Source organism: Poecile atricapillus, chromosome 1 (genome assembly GCF_030490865.1).
Source record: "Poecile atricapillus isolate bPoeAtr1 chromosome 1, bPoeAtr1.hap1, whole genome shotgun sequence".
Taxonomy (NCBI): Eukaryota; Metazoa; Chordata; class Aves; order Passeriformes; family Paridae; genus Poecile; species Poecile atricapillus.
The window spans coordinates 131,456,170-131,472,820 of record NC_081249.1 but is presented as its reverse complement, the minus strand read 5'-3'; the positions used below and the strand labels follow the sequence as shown (position 1 = coordinate 131,472,820).

The window sequence follows — 16,651 nt, the reverse complement described above, 5'->3', positions numbered from 1 at the left end:
TATCCTTTTTTTCCCCTGCAATGATGGCATGCACATATTTTTCCACGCTGGCTAGCTCCCCATACAAACTGGTATTTAAAACTTATACAGCTTTCCAGTCCACACAGCAATGTTACTAGTGCTGGTGTGAATTCTTGCAGTATTTGTACTTGCTTGTAGAACAGCTTTGTTTTAAGCAAAGCAGAAAGCCAATTACTGTTACTTATTTATACATTTACTATATTTACTATATCTGTGTTTTAAAATAAATTTTTAGAAATGCCAGGTTAAGCCAGTAGTAAGACCTCGGAATAACCCAGATATCATTTATATATGTACACGGACATATAAATGACAAAATTTCTTTTATTCTGTCTTCTCTTAGAAACATTTCTCCCTGACAGGACTTGCAGTACAGCCAATACAGCCCTCAACACCCTGGGAGGGGAGTGGTGAAAAATTCTAATTTTATTCTACTTTTCCAGTTTGCATTTCCAAAATCAAGCAGTTTCTTAAACAGTCACTAGAACAGCTCACTTTTCTTGCTGTTAATCCTCAATATGCTGAGGGTGTTTCAGTTGCTGGTCCTGGTGGGACTCAGGTGACCAGCAAGTCCTGTTCTGGCTGGTGTCATGTGTCTCTATCTTTGCATTGATCTTGAAATATCTCTTCAAGAAATTTTCGAGGGGAAATGGCAGGGATAGGTCCTTAGTATTTATCTCTGTTTCTTGCCAGGCAACTCTGCTGTAAATTAGAATAAATAAATTCTTCCCAAGCTAAGTTGCAGGGTTTTTTGTGTTGTTTTTTTTTTTTGTTTTTTTGGTTTTTTTTTTGTTGTTTTTTGTTTTGGTTTTGTTTTTTTTTTTACTGTGATGGTAACAGGTAAGACATCTCCCTATCTTTATGATCTTATTTTTTCCTCTATCCTGCTGAGGTGGGGAAAGAAGAGACTGACTGACTGGACAACTGGCAGGCAGCCTAGGTCAACCCACCACACTATTTTAATTGCCACAATTGACAATCAAGTTTTATCTTCTATAAAAAATGGAATATTGTAGAAAGAGTAACTTATACACTGTATTTTTGTGCCCTAATGGCTTACCTGAGAAGGAAACTCTTTTGAATTTTAGTTGATAAAATTGAGTTTATTTTTATACAGAATTCCTTTCACACTCTTGAAAGTGCAACACACAAAGTACAAAAGTTTCAGTCTTCTTTTAGTAAAGTATAAGTAATGTTCTTCAGATAGTTGAAGAATAAGTTAAATTTATTAAAAAATAAAAAAATGAAAAGTATTTATAGACAAACCACAATACTGAATAATTGTACAGAATACCTTTATAATTGTTGTATTTTGTCTTTAAATTGCATTCAAGTTTATTGTTATCTTTTTCATAGTGCAGTGCCTGAGTATTCCAGAGTTGAGAATGTACAGGATTTCAAAAGTTTGTGAAATGTGCCTTTTACTCTAAGTAGATCATCCTATTAAGCAAGCAAAGGTTGACCTCAAGAATATTCTAAAAGGGATAAGATTGCATTACTAGGTGGGGGGAACACCTACTGTTGTATGAAAAGCTTAATTTTCATTGTCCAGGACATCACCAATAGCTGGGAATTTTTTTTCTATTTTCAATCTTTTCCTTCTAGAATAGGAAAAAACCTGGTACCTTAGCCGAAGTATTTAAACACCACTAATTTCTAAACATCAATCTGTGATCCTTTGGCAGTTCCCATGTGGTACCAAAAAGGGGCGGAAACAAACAAACAAACAAACAAACAAACAACAGTTTTCATTTGTCACCCTGAGCTGTGACTCTGCTTCTCCCTCCTGCGTTTGTCTCACCACTAAGTCACTGAACTTACAGTATTGTGTAACTTTCATTTCTGTGGGGGCTTGTTATACCAGAAAAATTGTTCCAAAGAAAGCAACAATTATGACATAAGCACATCTGGCTCTTGCAAATTATTCTTTATTAAGCTTTCATTTAATTACATGTGCTGAAAGGTCTGCTTTCGATTACTGTAATTTTTTTTTTATTTGTCCATCTGAATGATAATAATGTTGGAAATTACATACAAACCACCTGGCTTTTTTTCTCACTAATACGGCTAAGTTTATGTAGATCTATGTGTAGAAGAGGGATTAGGATCTTCCCTGTTCATGGTGGAAGAATTATTCATGATACTAATTCAAGGTGAGGGCTTAAGTTTGGTGACTGGAAAGAAATTGGACCAAATTGATTTTGTTCAGTAAACACTTTTTACTGGTTGGGATTGTTTATTTTAATATAAAAGTCTATGTTTCACTTAAACTTCTTGAAAAGTTTCACTAGAGTTTTTAGTGTACTTTCATCACTATTTACAGGAACTTTAATTCATTATTAGCATTTATAGAAGATATATCCCTGTACAGAGAGCTTGAGACATACCTTGTTGGCTATTTTAACTTGGCCTTTTGGTAGGAAGATATTCTTGTGGCAGCTCCCAGTAAAACTTCTGGAATTAGTGGTTAATTTTTTGCGAAGAACAGAGAAGACCTGTATTATTAGTGTTTCTGACTGGGGCTTATACCTCCTTTTCATGAAAAGCCTTATAATTTTACCAATTTTGTTTTTAATATTCAGGCACAGTATAATTTTTTGCTCAACAGCATGACCATCATTAGAAAGAGGGAAAAAAAAAGAAAACAAGAAAAATCAGCAAAAGTCAAATGAAGAAAAAAGATACTGTTATGTTGTTTGGGAGTTTTCCCAACTGCTTTTTTCTCTTTTTTGCAAATAACAGAAAGGGAAGCCACAAACAAAAGCTGAAAAAGATCCTTTATGAGAAGAAATGCCAGTGGGGAAAAAAAAAAGTACATTTACAGCTTTCTTTAGGAATATTGCAGGAATATATGTATATCTTCTTGTCTTCCAGCAACTGTATGCAGCTCAGCTGGCAAGCATGCAAGTTTCTCCTGGAGCCAAAATGCCATCTACTCCACAGCCACCAAATACAACAGGGGCACTTTCACCCACTGGGATGAAAAATGAGAAGAGAGGGACCAGCCCGGTAACTCAAGTTAAGGTATTTTTCGTAAAGAAAAAAGCTGGTGTTTGAGAAAGACAGTAAAATCAATGATCTCTTTAACTGTTTTACAGTTGAAAGTTGAACCACAGTACAGTTCTTCAATATTCAAATAAGAAGTTCCATTTTAGTGCTGTATTATCAGTATAGAAAAGGGAAGAGAAAGCATTCACTTGTTTCCAAAAATACCAGGCGTCCCTCTTCCTACCAGAGGCAGCACAACAGATTCATCAGTAAAATGTGATATTTTCAAGATTTCAGTTTGTAATCTGGTAACACGCATAAATGGCATCCATTTCATGAATTGTTTCATGTTGAGCTCTTGAGTATTTTGAAATATGATGCTGGCTTATATTGTTAGGGTAAGAGAGAGACTGTAGAGCTTCTAATTATTTCACAAATCTCTAGCTGTACTTAATTCTACAATTTTGGAAAAGCCTCCTTTAAAAATAATATGTAATACAGGGCTCTGGGGAAAACATTGTGTTGCTGCAGATTGATTTGACTTTTGCTGATTTCACACAGCTGCTGACAACCGTGCTGCTCCTCGCTGGTTTTGCGCCATTGCCGAGTGCTTGTGCCTGCTTATTCTCACTAGCTTGGAACCAGGCAGCTACAACATGGCATTTGCCAGGAGCCTGGGATGAGCGCTGTGAAACCCGTGGAGCAGCCTTTGGGTGGGACTGCCTGCCTTCTCCTGCTGTGTTCTCCCAGAGTGGTTGGGTTGAGAACGAAAAACATGCTCAGGACCAATTTACTCCAAACTGTAAAAAACAAAAAAAACCCAAAACAAAAACCAAAAAACCAAACAAAATCAACATTCAGATGTTTTACCCACTTGAAAGATAGAGCTATAAATGCTGAACAATAAAAATAATCTAAAGGTGGCATCTAGTGACTTTGTAGGGAGAGAAAGAGAGGTTGAAATGGGGCTTTTTTGCTGGCTGCAAAGACCTTACAGGCAAACATTGCTTAGCTTCAACCCAGCCTGAGAAGATTTTAGTCACTTGAGATGGTGGTTTCTTTTTTTTTCCTCTTACATTTTTTGACGCGAGAGTAAAATATCATTTGTTTTTTCATTATCATCAATCATCATGGTAAAGTGTGGGTGAGTAGATATTTCTGCCTGGACAGATAAATTTCTATGACACTTTTTTGCCAGGCTGAGAGTACTAATAAATAAAAACTCTTCCATTATGGCCAGATCTAACATTTATTTAGCAAAGCATTCACTTTACTTAGCTGTAGATGTGTATTAGTCTAATATTTTACCTCTTGTAATCTAACGCCAGCTTTGAGAGCAGCCAAGGAAATTTACTGCATATGCGGAGTTTGCTATGGTCAATACAGAAGCCACCAAAAGCAAAGCCCAACTGTTCCAGCAAAGTTGCCATAGAACAGTGATACCTAACACCAGTGATTTATGGCATTGGGAATATACTACTGACTACTTTAATGTGAAAAAGTAATTCTGGGAGTGAGTGAGCCAAATGAACCTACACCAAACCAAACCAAACCTTTACTGTATGAGTCAAATTTTCCCTGGTTAAATTCAAGCACATATCTTCTTGAACCAAGGCCAATACTGGTCCAGGTTTGTGGCCAGCTGAGTCCTATTAAAAATTGACCACATGGAAATTCTTGGGGGTTTTGCTACATAATGTAACTTGAATGGACTAAGGTATATGTTAATAAAACTGAAGTCTTATGATTATTTTTATTAAGCACACTACTGCATTCAGAATATTAAAGGTAAACTACAAGTGCTTTGTGTGGACAAATAGCAATATCTAATGAAGAAATTATTAGTAGGAAAGTAGTACCTATATTCAGTCTCTGCAGATTGTTGCCTTTGTTAGCCATGATGAAATGTGACAATTTTGATGGTCATGCAGTGCTTAACAAATCCTCTATATTTTCTTTGGTTTTAACCAGTTTGTATAAACTACATGCATTATTTATTGAACGAATGGAATTCTTTTATGGTAGACAGATCTTTCAAAAAGTAATGATATGTTTTCCTTAAGTCAGTGGCCAGAACGTTTTCCAGTTTTTTGGTTGCCTTGCAGAAGGGACAATATTGTCCATATAATACAAACAAACAAGTTCTGGTAGTGTTTAGCATTCTTTCACAATTGTAGCAGTACTAGATGGAAAACTATTTAAAAACTGAACACTGTAGCATAGATTTGTATGTGCATATGTTCACACTACCTAGCCTGGCAAACTTCATGGTCTGGGTGGGGCTCTGAACTCTTGGAAAAATTCATGGAAGCCACTTTGTCTTTGTGCAAGGAAAAGAGGTCACATATAAGTATGGCCACAAAGCACCAAAATGGACTCTGTCCCTTATACCTTTGAGCTTCTGCTCTCACCTAGACCCTGAAAGGGTGTGGACATTTTTACACACTCTGAGGCAAGGAAGAATTGAAATGTCATGCAGTTTTATGGGAAAAATTTAAAGCCGGTGATATAGTGGCATTATAAATACCTGTTTGTTATGTTTCCCTGTTTAATGCATTGTGTGTGACCAGATGAACTTTGCTTGACAGTAAGGAGAAAGGAAAAGATGAGTTAATATGATGTATTATTGAATTTTGACATAATTCTAAGCTTCGAAGTGATCAGTGCAGTGTTTTAAAATATGAAAAATCTCTTTTATCCAGCATAATTCTGCTCTGGGCATATTTTAAATGAGAGACCTGTCTTACTGGGCGCTTTAATGACAGAAAATCACCATTTCACAGTTTTCCAAGTGCTCTGTCTTGCTTAATGTACTAAGTAGAAGGAGCAAGCTCAAAGAATGTGAAGATGGTTGCACTACAAATGTTTATAATTATCAAAGAAATTAATTTCTTGAATAAGTCTTCAAAAAGTTGAGATATTTTTAGATGGACCTATTCTACAGCACAGAAACAAGACATATGTCAGAGTTTCTTCCACAGTTGATAATGAAATTATCAAATCATAGAAAGGTGCTGGGACTAGATTTACAAACCCTTAAAAAAAGTTCCTTCTCTTAATGCAAATGAAGCATACAGATATACTAGAGGTTAAATGCAGCAGAAATAAGTACAGAATACAGGAATAATACGGAACTATCAAACAAGGAGCAGAGTAGCAGTTATGTGGAAAATAGATTTGATTTTGCATAAATCTGTCAAAAACTTGACATTTGAAAGTTAACAAAATTAAATAGAAAATAAAATATATTTTTAAATGCATGTGGTAGTAGTCACTAATAAAGTAATAAGCAAATAAGTAAAGTAATAAGTAAATAAATAAGTAAAGTAATTTGAATTCAGTGAAATTCTTATCTCCTATTATGTGGGACCAGCATAGATTATTTCACTAAACAAAACATGCACTCTGAGTTAGATGCATGGAATGTATAAGCTAGCAGCAGCTCTAAGTGTGGCCCAAGGAGCTGTCAGGATTTCCAAATGATTCTTTCATAGTAGTACTTCTGATTCCCTAGTTTCTAATGCATTTAAAAATAAGCTACATAACTTATTTTTATAGTGCCAGGAACTTTTCAAATAGAACCAGTGCAAAAGCATTACTGAGCTGCTGGAAATTTTAAATAATTCTTTGTAAATGCCCTAGGTTAATTTAGATCTCTGAAAACACATTAGGAAATTAAGCTGTAATGTGAGCTAATTCAAATTTTAATTTGGCAAAAAGAATGATCCAGTCACATAGTTAATGTAAATAAGAAGCATAACACAGAGAAATTAATGAGGTTTCCTTTCGATGAATCTTAAAGGAGGCAGATAATTAGCTTCTTTTGTTATTATTGCTGTGGAATGTGGTATTGTCTTCAAGATGTAAAGTAACTGCTGCTTGCAAAATGATGCATTCATTTGTCTTTTCCTAATAGTTATTTACATTAAACTCTTGCAGGATGAAGCAGCTCAGCCACTGAATCTCTCAGCCCGACCCAAAACAGCTGAACCTGTCAAATCCCCAACATCTCCAACACAGAATCTCTTCCCAGCCAGCAAAAGCAGTCCAGTGACGGTGTCGAACAAGAGCGGCATCCCCAGCCCGCTCAGTGGGTCTCTGGGAAGAGGATCCTCTTTAGGTAACTAATCTGTCCTGGGGAAAGGAGAAAATAGGCACGTTTTCTGCAGGGAATTCTCAGCCTGAACACACTTAGTTCTGGATTAAGCAGATACTTGGGCGTACATTTCAGTTTAAAATGGAAAAAAAATATATATAGTGAAGCTTTTCAAAGAATGATTGATTACCAGAGTTTTATAAGAGTATCCAAAGAGATGTATCAGTGTGTGACAAACACAGGAAAGAAATGCATTATATAGGAAATACATACAAATACGCACAGATAACTAAATAATGATAGATAGATAAAACCTGTAAAACAGTTTTTTGTAAATATCTCTCCTAAAGGCATCTACTGGGTATATACACACAAAGTTAACTTTTAAATTTTGACTTCTGGATCAAAAAAATAAAAAACTCTCTTTGCATGCACAGAGAGACACACAAGATACTAGACAGATTTTATTTTTTTTCCCCCTTCTTTTTAATAAAGATGGAAAGGCTTACATCTGGTCAGCTTATGTTATTATTTGATCAGTTTTTATTATTTGATCATATTTTTATTATTTGTTCAGCCATCTGACAGGATTTTGTTTTCGTATGGTTACAAGTAGGGAATTTTTGACCTGTGTTCAAGATTCTTTAAGCTTATTAAATGATGAATCAAAATTGGTCTGAAAACTATGTATGAAGACTACTTTAACCAGTCAAGAAACAGAATCAAGAGCTGCAAAATGTAGATGATCAGCCCTAAAGTTCAAATAGTAAATTTTAACAGTGACTAAATACTTACTACAGACCACTTATTCACAATCTGTAACTCAAGTGTACTTGTAAAATATATAGAAACACTTGTGAATAATGAATAGATATGTTAAATACATATATTAAATATATAAAAATTATGGGTTTTTTCCATTCCAAAACACTTGGGAACATCATGATCTCTGAAAGATATTTTCTGTAACTATCTAGATACTCTACCTGTAAATTTATTTGCAACTCTCACTGCACTATCTTACATTAGAAAGTGAAATATCAATCTGAAGTCATAGACCATTCAAGAGAAAGGAACACAGAACACAAATAGTGCCTAGGGTATAAATATTTTTCATGTAAAGTCATAAAAAATTTTGTCTCAATCCTTAAGTATAAAAAAAGACAGGAAGACATAACCAAAAATCAGCAAGCCCTGTAGGAGCTTTTGCTGCATTTCAAAATAAATGTAGATGATTATGAATCTAAAGTTCTTTAAAAATCATGCTTCCCAATAATGCTTCCCAATAATAACCAATTAAAAATATGGCTCCAAATTTCTTTACAGTCCAGAAAGGAAGTTAGTGGCTGAAATGGTCCAGAACATCGCAAATTTTCCTCAGCAAGAGCAGTGATTTTCTTATAATACATTATTTTTATTTTGAAGAGGGATGACTCATTCAGATACAAAAGATCACCAATCCCACACCTTGGTGGGATGGGATGAAAACATCACAGCCTACATCCCTTCTTACTTAGGCCGTAGTATTGAATTAATACTAATAAATAGCATTTGGTTCCCTGTATGAAGTGTGAGAAACCCCTAATAATTTTTATTTTAAAATAATTCCGGGTCCTTTGAGGTTGAATTTGTGTTATTGTACTCAGCTGAACTTAAGTGAAATGAAAAGAATATAAAAATTATATTTGATTGGTAATTCCAAATCTTAGCCTGTTTGGGGTTTTTGGTAGTTGTTTTGGATTTTGGTTTTGGTGGCTTTTTTTTACTTTTCCTTTTTCTTTTTTTTTTTTTCTTTTCTTTTTAGTAGTAGACTGTTAATAAGTACACAAATCTAGTAACTTCAGAGCTTTTTTTAAAAGACATCTTATGGTCAGAGAGATGCACAGGTCACACACAAACAATGATTACTCAAAATTCCCAAGCTAGGGTATATGTGCACCAGTTTATCCATGTGCAGTATAGAGAATGCTTCCATGTAGGAGCAGGTGGATCACAGTTTTACCACAGCAACAAAAATGAAACAGTCACAAAATAATTTCTGCCTTTTTCTCTCAAATCTAAAACTGTATCTGGGTACTCATCTTCATGAATCATTGTAAGATGCAACAGGAATGCTTGCCTGAGTTTGATGCTTGTTTAATAGTTTCTTCCTGTTCGGAGCAATAGAAGAAAAAATGTTTTTTTTTTCTCTACTGACTTAGAGATTTATACTCATATTATGGTCATAATGGCCTTTGTCCCCCAAAAGTAAATGCAAGTGCTCTTTCTGAAAAGGAAATCCAAACGTCTAGAGTGATGGTTCTCTCTATAAAGAAGTTTCAAGAACTGACATGGAGTTTAATGGCCTAGTAAATGAGATTTTTTTTTCCTTTGTTCTTTTCATTAATTATTTTTAATACCTCGAAAGGTTTCCAGTTTAAGCTTTAGAATACTCTTAAACATATAGTTAAATTTGAGTCCATGAGTATGCTCAGGTCCTTATCAGGCTATCCCAAGACCTCATTTGTTGTGTTTCATGGAAAAGAAGTGCATGAGTCTCTCAATCAATTCAGTGGAGTAATTTAGTCTTCAAAAAGCAAACAATTGCCACTCCTCCTCCTTCTGCAGATGTTGGTTGGGTGCAGCTCTAGGAGTGTGAGAGCAGAGTTCTTACCTTGGATTACAATTTGGATAATTACCTAAATAAATTATGTTCTCTATTTATAGATATCCTTTCCAGTCTTAATTCACCTGCCCTATTTGGGGACCAGGACACAGTTATGAAAGCCATTCAGGAGGCTCGAAAAATGAGAGAGCAAATCCAAAGGGAACAGCAGCAGCAACAGCAGCCTCATGGCGTCGATGGAAAATTGCCCTCCATGAATAACATGGGTCTAAACAACTGCAGGAATGAAAAGGTAATGTCTCCCAGTTCCCCACAGTCTGTCACTCACTCTTCTCTTCCCTGCAAAATAGGTTCTTATTTTTAAATGAAATTTCTTTTTAGAGCTTTTAGACATCTCTGGTTTATATGTTAGATACACCTTGTCTCTTCTCAGTGCTGTGCTGCGAACTTCTCTAGGTTTACATGACAGCATTCACACCCACAGTCCTGTGCACACATGTGATGAAGCTGTAAGCATGCACATCAAAACATGGAAAAGGGGTTGGCTGAAGCTTCCATTGTTCATGGTCCCTGGATTCTGAATTGTGCTTTTGAGAATGGCTGGATTGATAAATATGACCAAAAAGCCACTTCTGTACTAGCATGGTTGAGTATTACAATGCCAGTGTATGAATTGTATGTGCTTGAATCTGTGGTTCAGATGCAACAAAGTACTAAGGCTCAAAACAGTTGCATTTGGCTCTCAGTTGCAGTGGGAAATTAGAGATAAAACATTCTTTGTTGGATCACTGAAATGAGGTGGCACACTAGAGTAAAAGGGTAAATGACAGGTGTTGGGATAACGGGACCAGCACTGGACTGAGCAGGACATGATCCAGTTTACAAAATGGCAGCCTGGGATCATGTATGAAAGGTAAGGAACAGTTTCTACCACACTTGCTTTAAGGACCAGTCAGAGGACAAGGAAGACTCTTGGAAAATCCCCTGAATCTGTGTTGTCCCATTCTGTGGTCTTTCTGATGTCTTCCGGATCTGCTCCAGCAGCAGGTCTCTGCATGTACACCTGGGCAAGAGACAAGAGGATCTGGTAACTGGCTGAGGTAAAAGGCGGCCCTTCGGATGCTTCTCTGTCCGCTTCCCTAGAGGTGCCACAGGCTGCAAAAAATACAAGTTATTTTTCACCACTAACACAAAATCAGTTAGAGACCACTATACTTATTCCAGTCAACTAGAGAGGGAAAAGCATTATCCCAGTAATCACTAAAGCTTTGGCAAATAGAACAGTTATCGTGCAATTTAGTAATGAATGGAAAGAAAACTGACACATTAATTAGCCTATACAGCAACTAGTGTTTCAGACTATTTGTTAAAACTCCAGAACAACAAGTCATTCCAATTCCAAAACTTCTGTAATTTTCTATATCAGAGGTAGGGTAGGTTCTTTTTTTTTCTTGTGTAAGGGAGGGAAGATTATACAGTAACTTAATATTAACTGTAACTTAAATGATGAATTTGATATTACTCTGAACTTTTCTCAGCCCACTAGGGAATGCTTGGGTGAGTGTTTTGTAGCAAGACACAAAAATACAAAGAAATGTTATAAACAGACCCATTAAAGATTGATACACACCTTTTAATTACATTTTATATTTTTGATAGTTTCTTTGCAGTCTTCAAAACAAGTAGTGTCTGGTAAAAAAGATTGGTTAAAATGTTGCCACACAGGATAAACAATGCTTTTCCAAGTCAGACTAATAAATATATGTTATGTCTAATAGATATGTGTAATATAAATATAAATATAAATAATATGAATAATATGAATAATATAAATAATATAAATAATAAATAATATAAATAATATAAATAATATAAATAATATAAATAATATAAATAATATAAATAATATAAATATATGCGTCTGGTAGTATTTGTTTAAAAATCATAATTGAAAACCTCATTTAATACAAGTTGATATTATTAGAAGTATAGAAATTAATAACTGATCAAGCAGGCTGTATTCAAACAGTCTAATTGTAAAGGCAGTGTTTATCTTAAGCAATCAAGAGGCAGGATACTAAAGCCCAGGTTGTAAAAAGAAAAAAATGTCACATACATGATCAGTATTAAGAGTTTATAAAATTATGCTTATTTTAAAATTTATTTTATGAGTTTCAGTGGCTTGACATTTAAAAAATATCTAATATGCTCTAAGGGCTATTAAAAGAATTCTTAACATTTGATTTCACTTTGAAAAATAAGTATAAAAATGGCATCCACTTACTTATTGAGTCTCTTCCCTGCATATTTTCAGTATCATGTTTATGTCTTGTATTTGATATAACAAGTTCCTATTTCATCTTTCACCCTTTAAAGCAGAGTCAGTAAATATTTCAGTGAATAATCTGAAATTTCTATTTTGTGCTGGTTACTAGCAATGCACAGACTGATGCACAGCTTCCAGATTGAGGTTATGCATCAGGCACTCTGAGCAAAAAAAAATTTTATTTTACTTACAAATATAGCAGAGTGAATCAGAACTCTTTAACAGATAAAAACAACACCATTCTCAAAGGCCGTCTTTTGTGAGGAGATGGTAGCACTAGCAACTTTTAAAACCAAAGAATAAAACAGCAGCAGGGAAATCTGTTGTTAAGTCTCTTTGTGACCCTATGTAATCCTGGTGGGTTTATTTATTGCAGCAGGCACTACAGAACCATTAAGGCAGGAAAAGCTTGTAGTATGTACTCTGGTTTTACCTTTGGTGTGTTGGTCTGTTACACTCCCCCATATATGTGGGGAAAGACAGGGGTTGCACAAGAATGGGATATGAATCAGTAATTTTCAATGATGGTATATCCCCACTTATATCCTAAAGAAAATAAAAGTATTAATTTTGTCATGAATACTAAGGAAATGTATTTATACTTTATAGCAAGATACATTAAAACCAGACGCATCTTTTGCACAAACAGAATTCTAGAACACTCTTCTCCTTCACCCTCTGCCTCTCAATTTTTACATTATTATATACTTCTTTTACTCTAAAAATGATAGACAGGATGATCAAAATGGAGGTGGGGGGGCAGGAATACTAGATCACTTCAATTAGAGAAACATAATTTTGAAATAATTGTATGCCAAGAAAACTACGTATAGTTTCTGTCATGATCCCAGTGAAGCTTTGATAACAGTTGCAATTTTGGATTGGTTTCTTTTGAAGAATCAGAACCCTGTGTTTTCAGGACCAAATTTTCAGAAATGGGCTTCAGGTAATTAGACTTGTAGAAATGAGTAGCTGGAAGCTGGCACCAGAAAAAGATGGCAAATTAATTGCCTGCAGCTGGTTTAAAAAAGCTATTGAGTTCTGGTCAGTTACTGGTCTCCGAGTTCAGATAGTTGGTAATAGTTTGTTGTGCAAATGATTGTGCTCACAAAATTATGTACATAACTTCAAAGCCTGGGCTTAGGCCTTTTTGAAAATGTGTCATTTAAATCTCAGAAAGCTTTGTATTTGGTTACAGACACAGAATTGAAAATTGCTTGTGTTCATATTCTGCTGTTCAAAAAAAAAAAAAAAAATCTACAAAGCTTTCAAAGTGCTCACAGAGATTTGCTCATAAGAAGGGCCAAAACAAAAACATCCAGCATTCTGGGACTGCCCAACTTTGTCATTTGCCAAAGCATTAAGGTTTGTTTGTACTTCTGAGATGATAGCATCCTGTGAAGCTATTTGTGTTAGGATAGGCAGGTAAGAACCACACAGCCGCTCACTCACTCCCATCAACAGGATGGGGACGAGAGTCAGAAGGGCAAAATTAGAAAACTTGTGGGCTGATTAGTACAGTTTAATAAGTACAGCAAAAGCTGTGAAAGTAAGTAAAGTAAAATAGGGAATTAATTGACTACTGCCCATTGCCAGGCAAATGTTTAACCATTCCCAGGAAAGCAGGGCTTCAGCATTACTAAGTTACATGGGAAGACAAATGCCAAAACTCCAAGCATTTCCCTTTCCTCATTCTTCCACCAGATTTTATTGCTGAATCTGATGTCATATGGTGTGGAATATCCCTTTGGTCAGTTGGGGTCAGTTGTCCTGGCTCTGTCCCCCTCTCAGTGCTTGGCACACCCCCAGCCTCCTCTCTGACAGAGCAGCATCAAAACGAGAGAAGGTCTTGCTGTAGAAGCTCCGTTTGGCAACAGGTGAAATATCCCTGCGTTATCCAGCACTATTTTGGTCACAAATCCAAAGCTCAGCAGCACATGAGCTAAGTTTAACTCTGAGCCTAAACCAGTACAATGCACATGAGGAAAAAAATAATTTTAACAGAGTTGAATTTTTCTGCTCCACCTCAGGTGGATCAGAAAATTCAAGTGTGGTCTGACTGAGGAAAGGGAAGAATAACGGTGTCAGTCATTTTACAGAGTAAACAGAAACAGTGGAAAGGGGAGAAAGTTAAGAAAATGAAGAAAATAATACACAGAGCTTTTACCGTGTGATAGAAGCAAACGTAAAATCACACCAAAAATTCATCTTTGTTTAGAGCATGTGACTTTTTTCCAGTCAAGCCATGCTCACCTTCAACAAAAAAGAGTACTTAAAATCTGCATTGCTTCAGCTACTTGTATTTATTTTAGTATTTCAAACTACCATCATTGCCTAGAAGATTTGCTTTAAGATTTTAAATGAATCTGAAAACGTTATATAATTTATAAGATAACTGACATTATTTTAAAAATAATCAGATCCTATCTTTTTTGTACACAGAGCAGGAAAACGTTGACAAAGATCTTCCAGAAAATCTTTGTATAAAAAATATTGGTAGAACTGTGATTGGAGAGAAATATATGAAGTCAAGATAGAATAAATACAAAATCAATTACAACAACATATTTGTATCCCTACATTTTACTTACCATGAAGTATATTCATTGAGATCTGAGAGTAAGCAGAATTTAATATAACATTTTTATGTTTATATTCCATTCTTACTCTTTTGTAGATTTTCAGACAACTGTGTATTTGCAGCAGGAAAGCAGAATTAGACCCCAAAATAAATGACATGAGTCATTGCCTATTTCCTGGGAATTATGGTACTTTAGCACCTCTTCTAATGAGCCTTTTAGTCCTTTATTATCTCTAAATCAAAGTTTCACAAGTTGAATCCACGTAATTTACCCTAATATAGACCACAGTTTGAATGCAAAATGTGTACATTCTTAAAAACATTATTTACCCCTGCAGATATTGCAGTCTATTGATAAAACTCATATTTAGGCAGTTGGATTTGACTTGATAAGCCATAACGACCCCTTTGGAGGTATTACGCTCTGCTGTATTTTGGGACTGTTAAGTATGTGCATTATTGAGACAATAGAGTGTAACAACTCCTTTGGAGCTGTTACACTTCATCATGTTTATGAAGCTCCTGAACACATGTACAAACTTGTACAAAAACACTTCAGGAAGTCTTTGTTGGAAAAGTCACTAGTCATGCATAATCTCCTTTTGGCTGCCTACAGCCCTGCAATGGCTCCAGCATTGTACTGTTTTTTTTCCTAAAGGCAAGCAATGCTGCATTATGCTGGCATCAGTTTTTTGCCAGCTTTTTTCTGCCCGTACATTCAGCATCAGAGACAGAACACCTGCAGTGGCAGGAGTCACACTGTCTGTTCTGGATTTGCAGGAGATTTCTCAGATAATCACAGAGAATCACCTTGTTACAAGTATCCTTGTATTAGTCAAGTATCAACTCTGTCAAAAAACCCCAAACGCATAGTTAAGCAAATACTTTTCTAGTTCATTCTGCATGCAATTCACTTTTTCCTTTTACTAAAAGGAGTCCTGACCACTCTTAAATTTAGAACATGAATTAATTGGTCATAAGGGTCTTGTGGATTTCTTATAAATCTTTATGAATATGTGGCTTAGATTTGTAGATAGTGATGTCTTCTCATTTCCTTTTTTCTTTCAAGAAAAACTTGTATTTTCTTTTATCCCTCTTTAGTTTCTTTTAACAGACTATCGATACTTAGTAAATAAGAAGTCAATGCTTATATTTCAGTTTGTAGTGAGACATGATAGAAATTGTAAGCATTTTCAATTGGACCCTTATTTCTATTGGTTAAACCTTTGTTCTACTTATAATTAAAGGGCGAGTACCTAAAAATTAGAAAAAAAAAAAAAAAAAAGGATAGCAGTAACAACAGCAGATGACTAGTTTTGCAAAGTTATTACTTTTTCTGTGGTATTGTCTCCACAGTCATTGTAACAAGTTCTGGTCTCACTGTAACTTAAGAAAGGTCCTGCCCCCCACAGCTTGCACTTAGGTATAATGTAATTTAACTATTTAGATTCTATAATAAAAGGTCTAGAGCTGTACAGAAAGGGAAAAAAGAAAGACATTGATTTACTTGAGGAACTGTTAGTGTGGTCTCACTTTCTTGCAAGAATATAGGCAATTTATTCAACTCAGTGGGAGTGTATTCCATCTGTCTAATGAAGACTCTGATTTCTACAAAGAGACACTGCAAAGTGTTTTTTCCTGAGTACGTCATCCTGCTCAGCCGACAAACCTTTCCCTGGGGACTTTCTGCGATGTAGAAGGACACGTTGCATAAAGACAACCACTTTGCAGATCCATCATTTTAGAACAGATAAGTGACAGGTCTAAGTTAAACGCCTTGGAATAGGGAAAAGTTTCAAATACAAATCCCAGCAGTCCTCATATTTCTTACAAAACAAATGTCCTTTATACTTGACTGTGAATCTGCTCAATTTAGTAATCTACTTGTGGCTGTACATAATAAATGTAAGTTATAGTTTTTTTGTTTTTTTTTTTACATTGGATGTTCATAGTTAATTTCCTAAAGCAATATTTGGACACCAGTATTTTAATAAGAAAAATCTCTATTATAAAAAAAAAAAAAAAGAAAAAAGA

General features: G+C 35.2%; 1 protein-coding gene across 15 annotated transcripts in view; it reads left to right on the top strand.

Annotated features, from left to right (window-relative positions):
• The window catches only part of SOX6 (SRY-box transcription factor 6), a 366,339-nt gene that overhangs the window by 296,246 nt on the left and 53,442 nt on the right, over nt 1-16,651 (top strand). For 13 of the 15 annotated variants that reach the window (XM_058851096.1, XM_058851086.1, XM_058851105.1 and 10 more), the window contains 3 exons: nt 2,896-3,045; nt 6,949-7,129; nt 9,812-10,002. In XM_058851096.1, the coding sequence (XP_058707079.1) occupies nt 2,896-3,045; nt 6,949-7,129; nt 9,812-10,002 (522 nt within the window). The remainder of the gene's footprint in view (nt 1-2,895; nt 3,046-6,948; nt 7,130-9,811; nt 10,003-16,651) is intronic. The other 2 variants (XM_058851157.1, XM_058851138.1) reach the window with 1 other exon arrangement.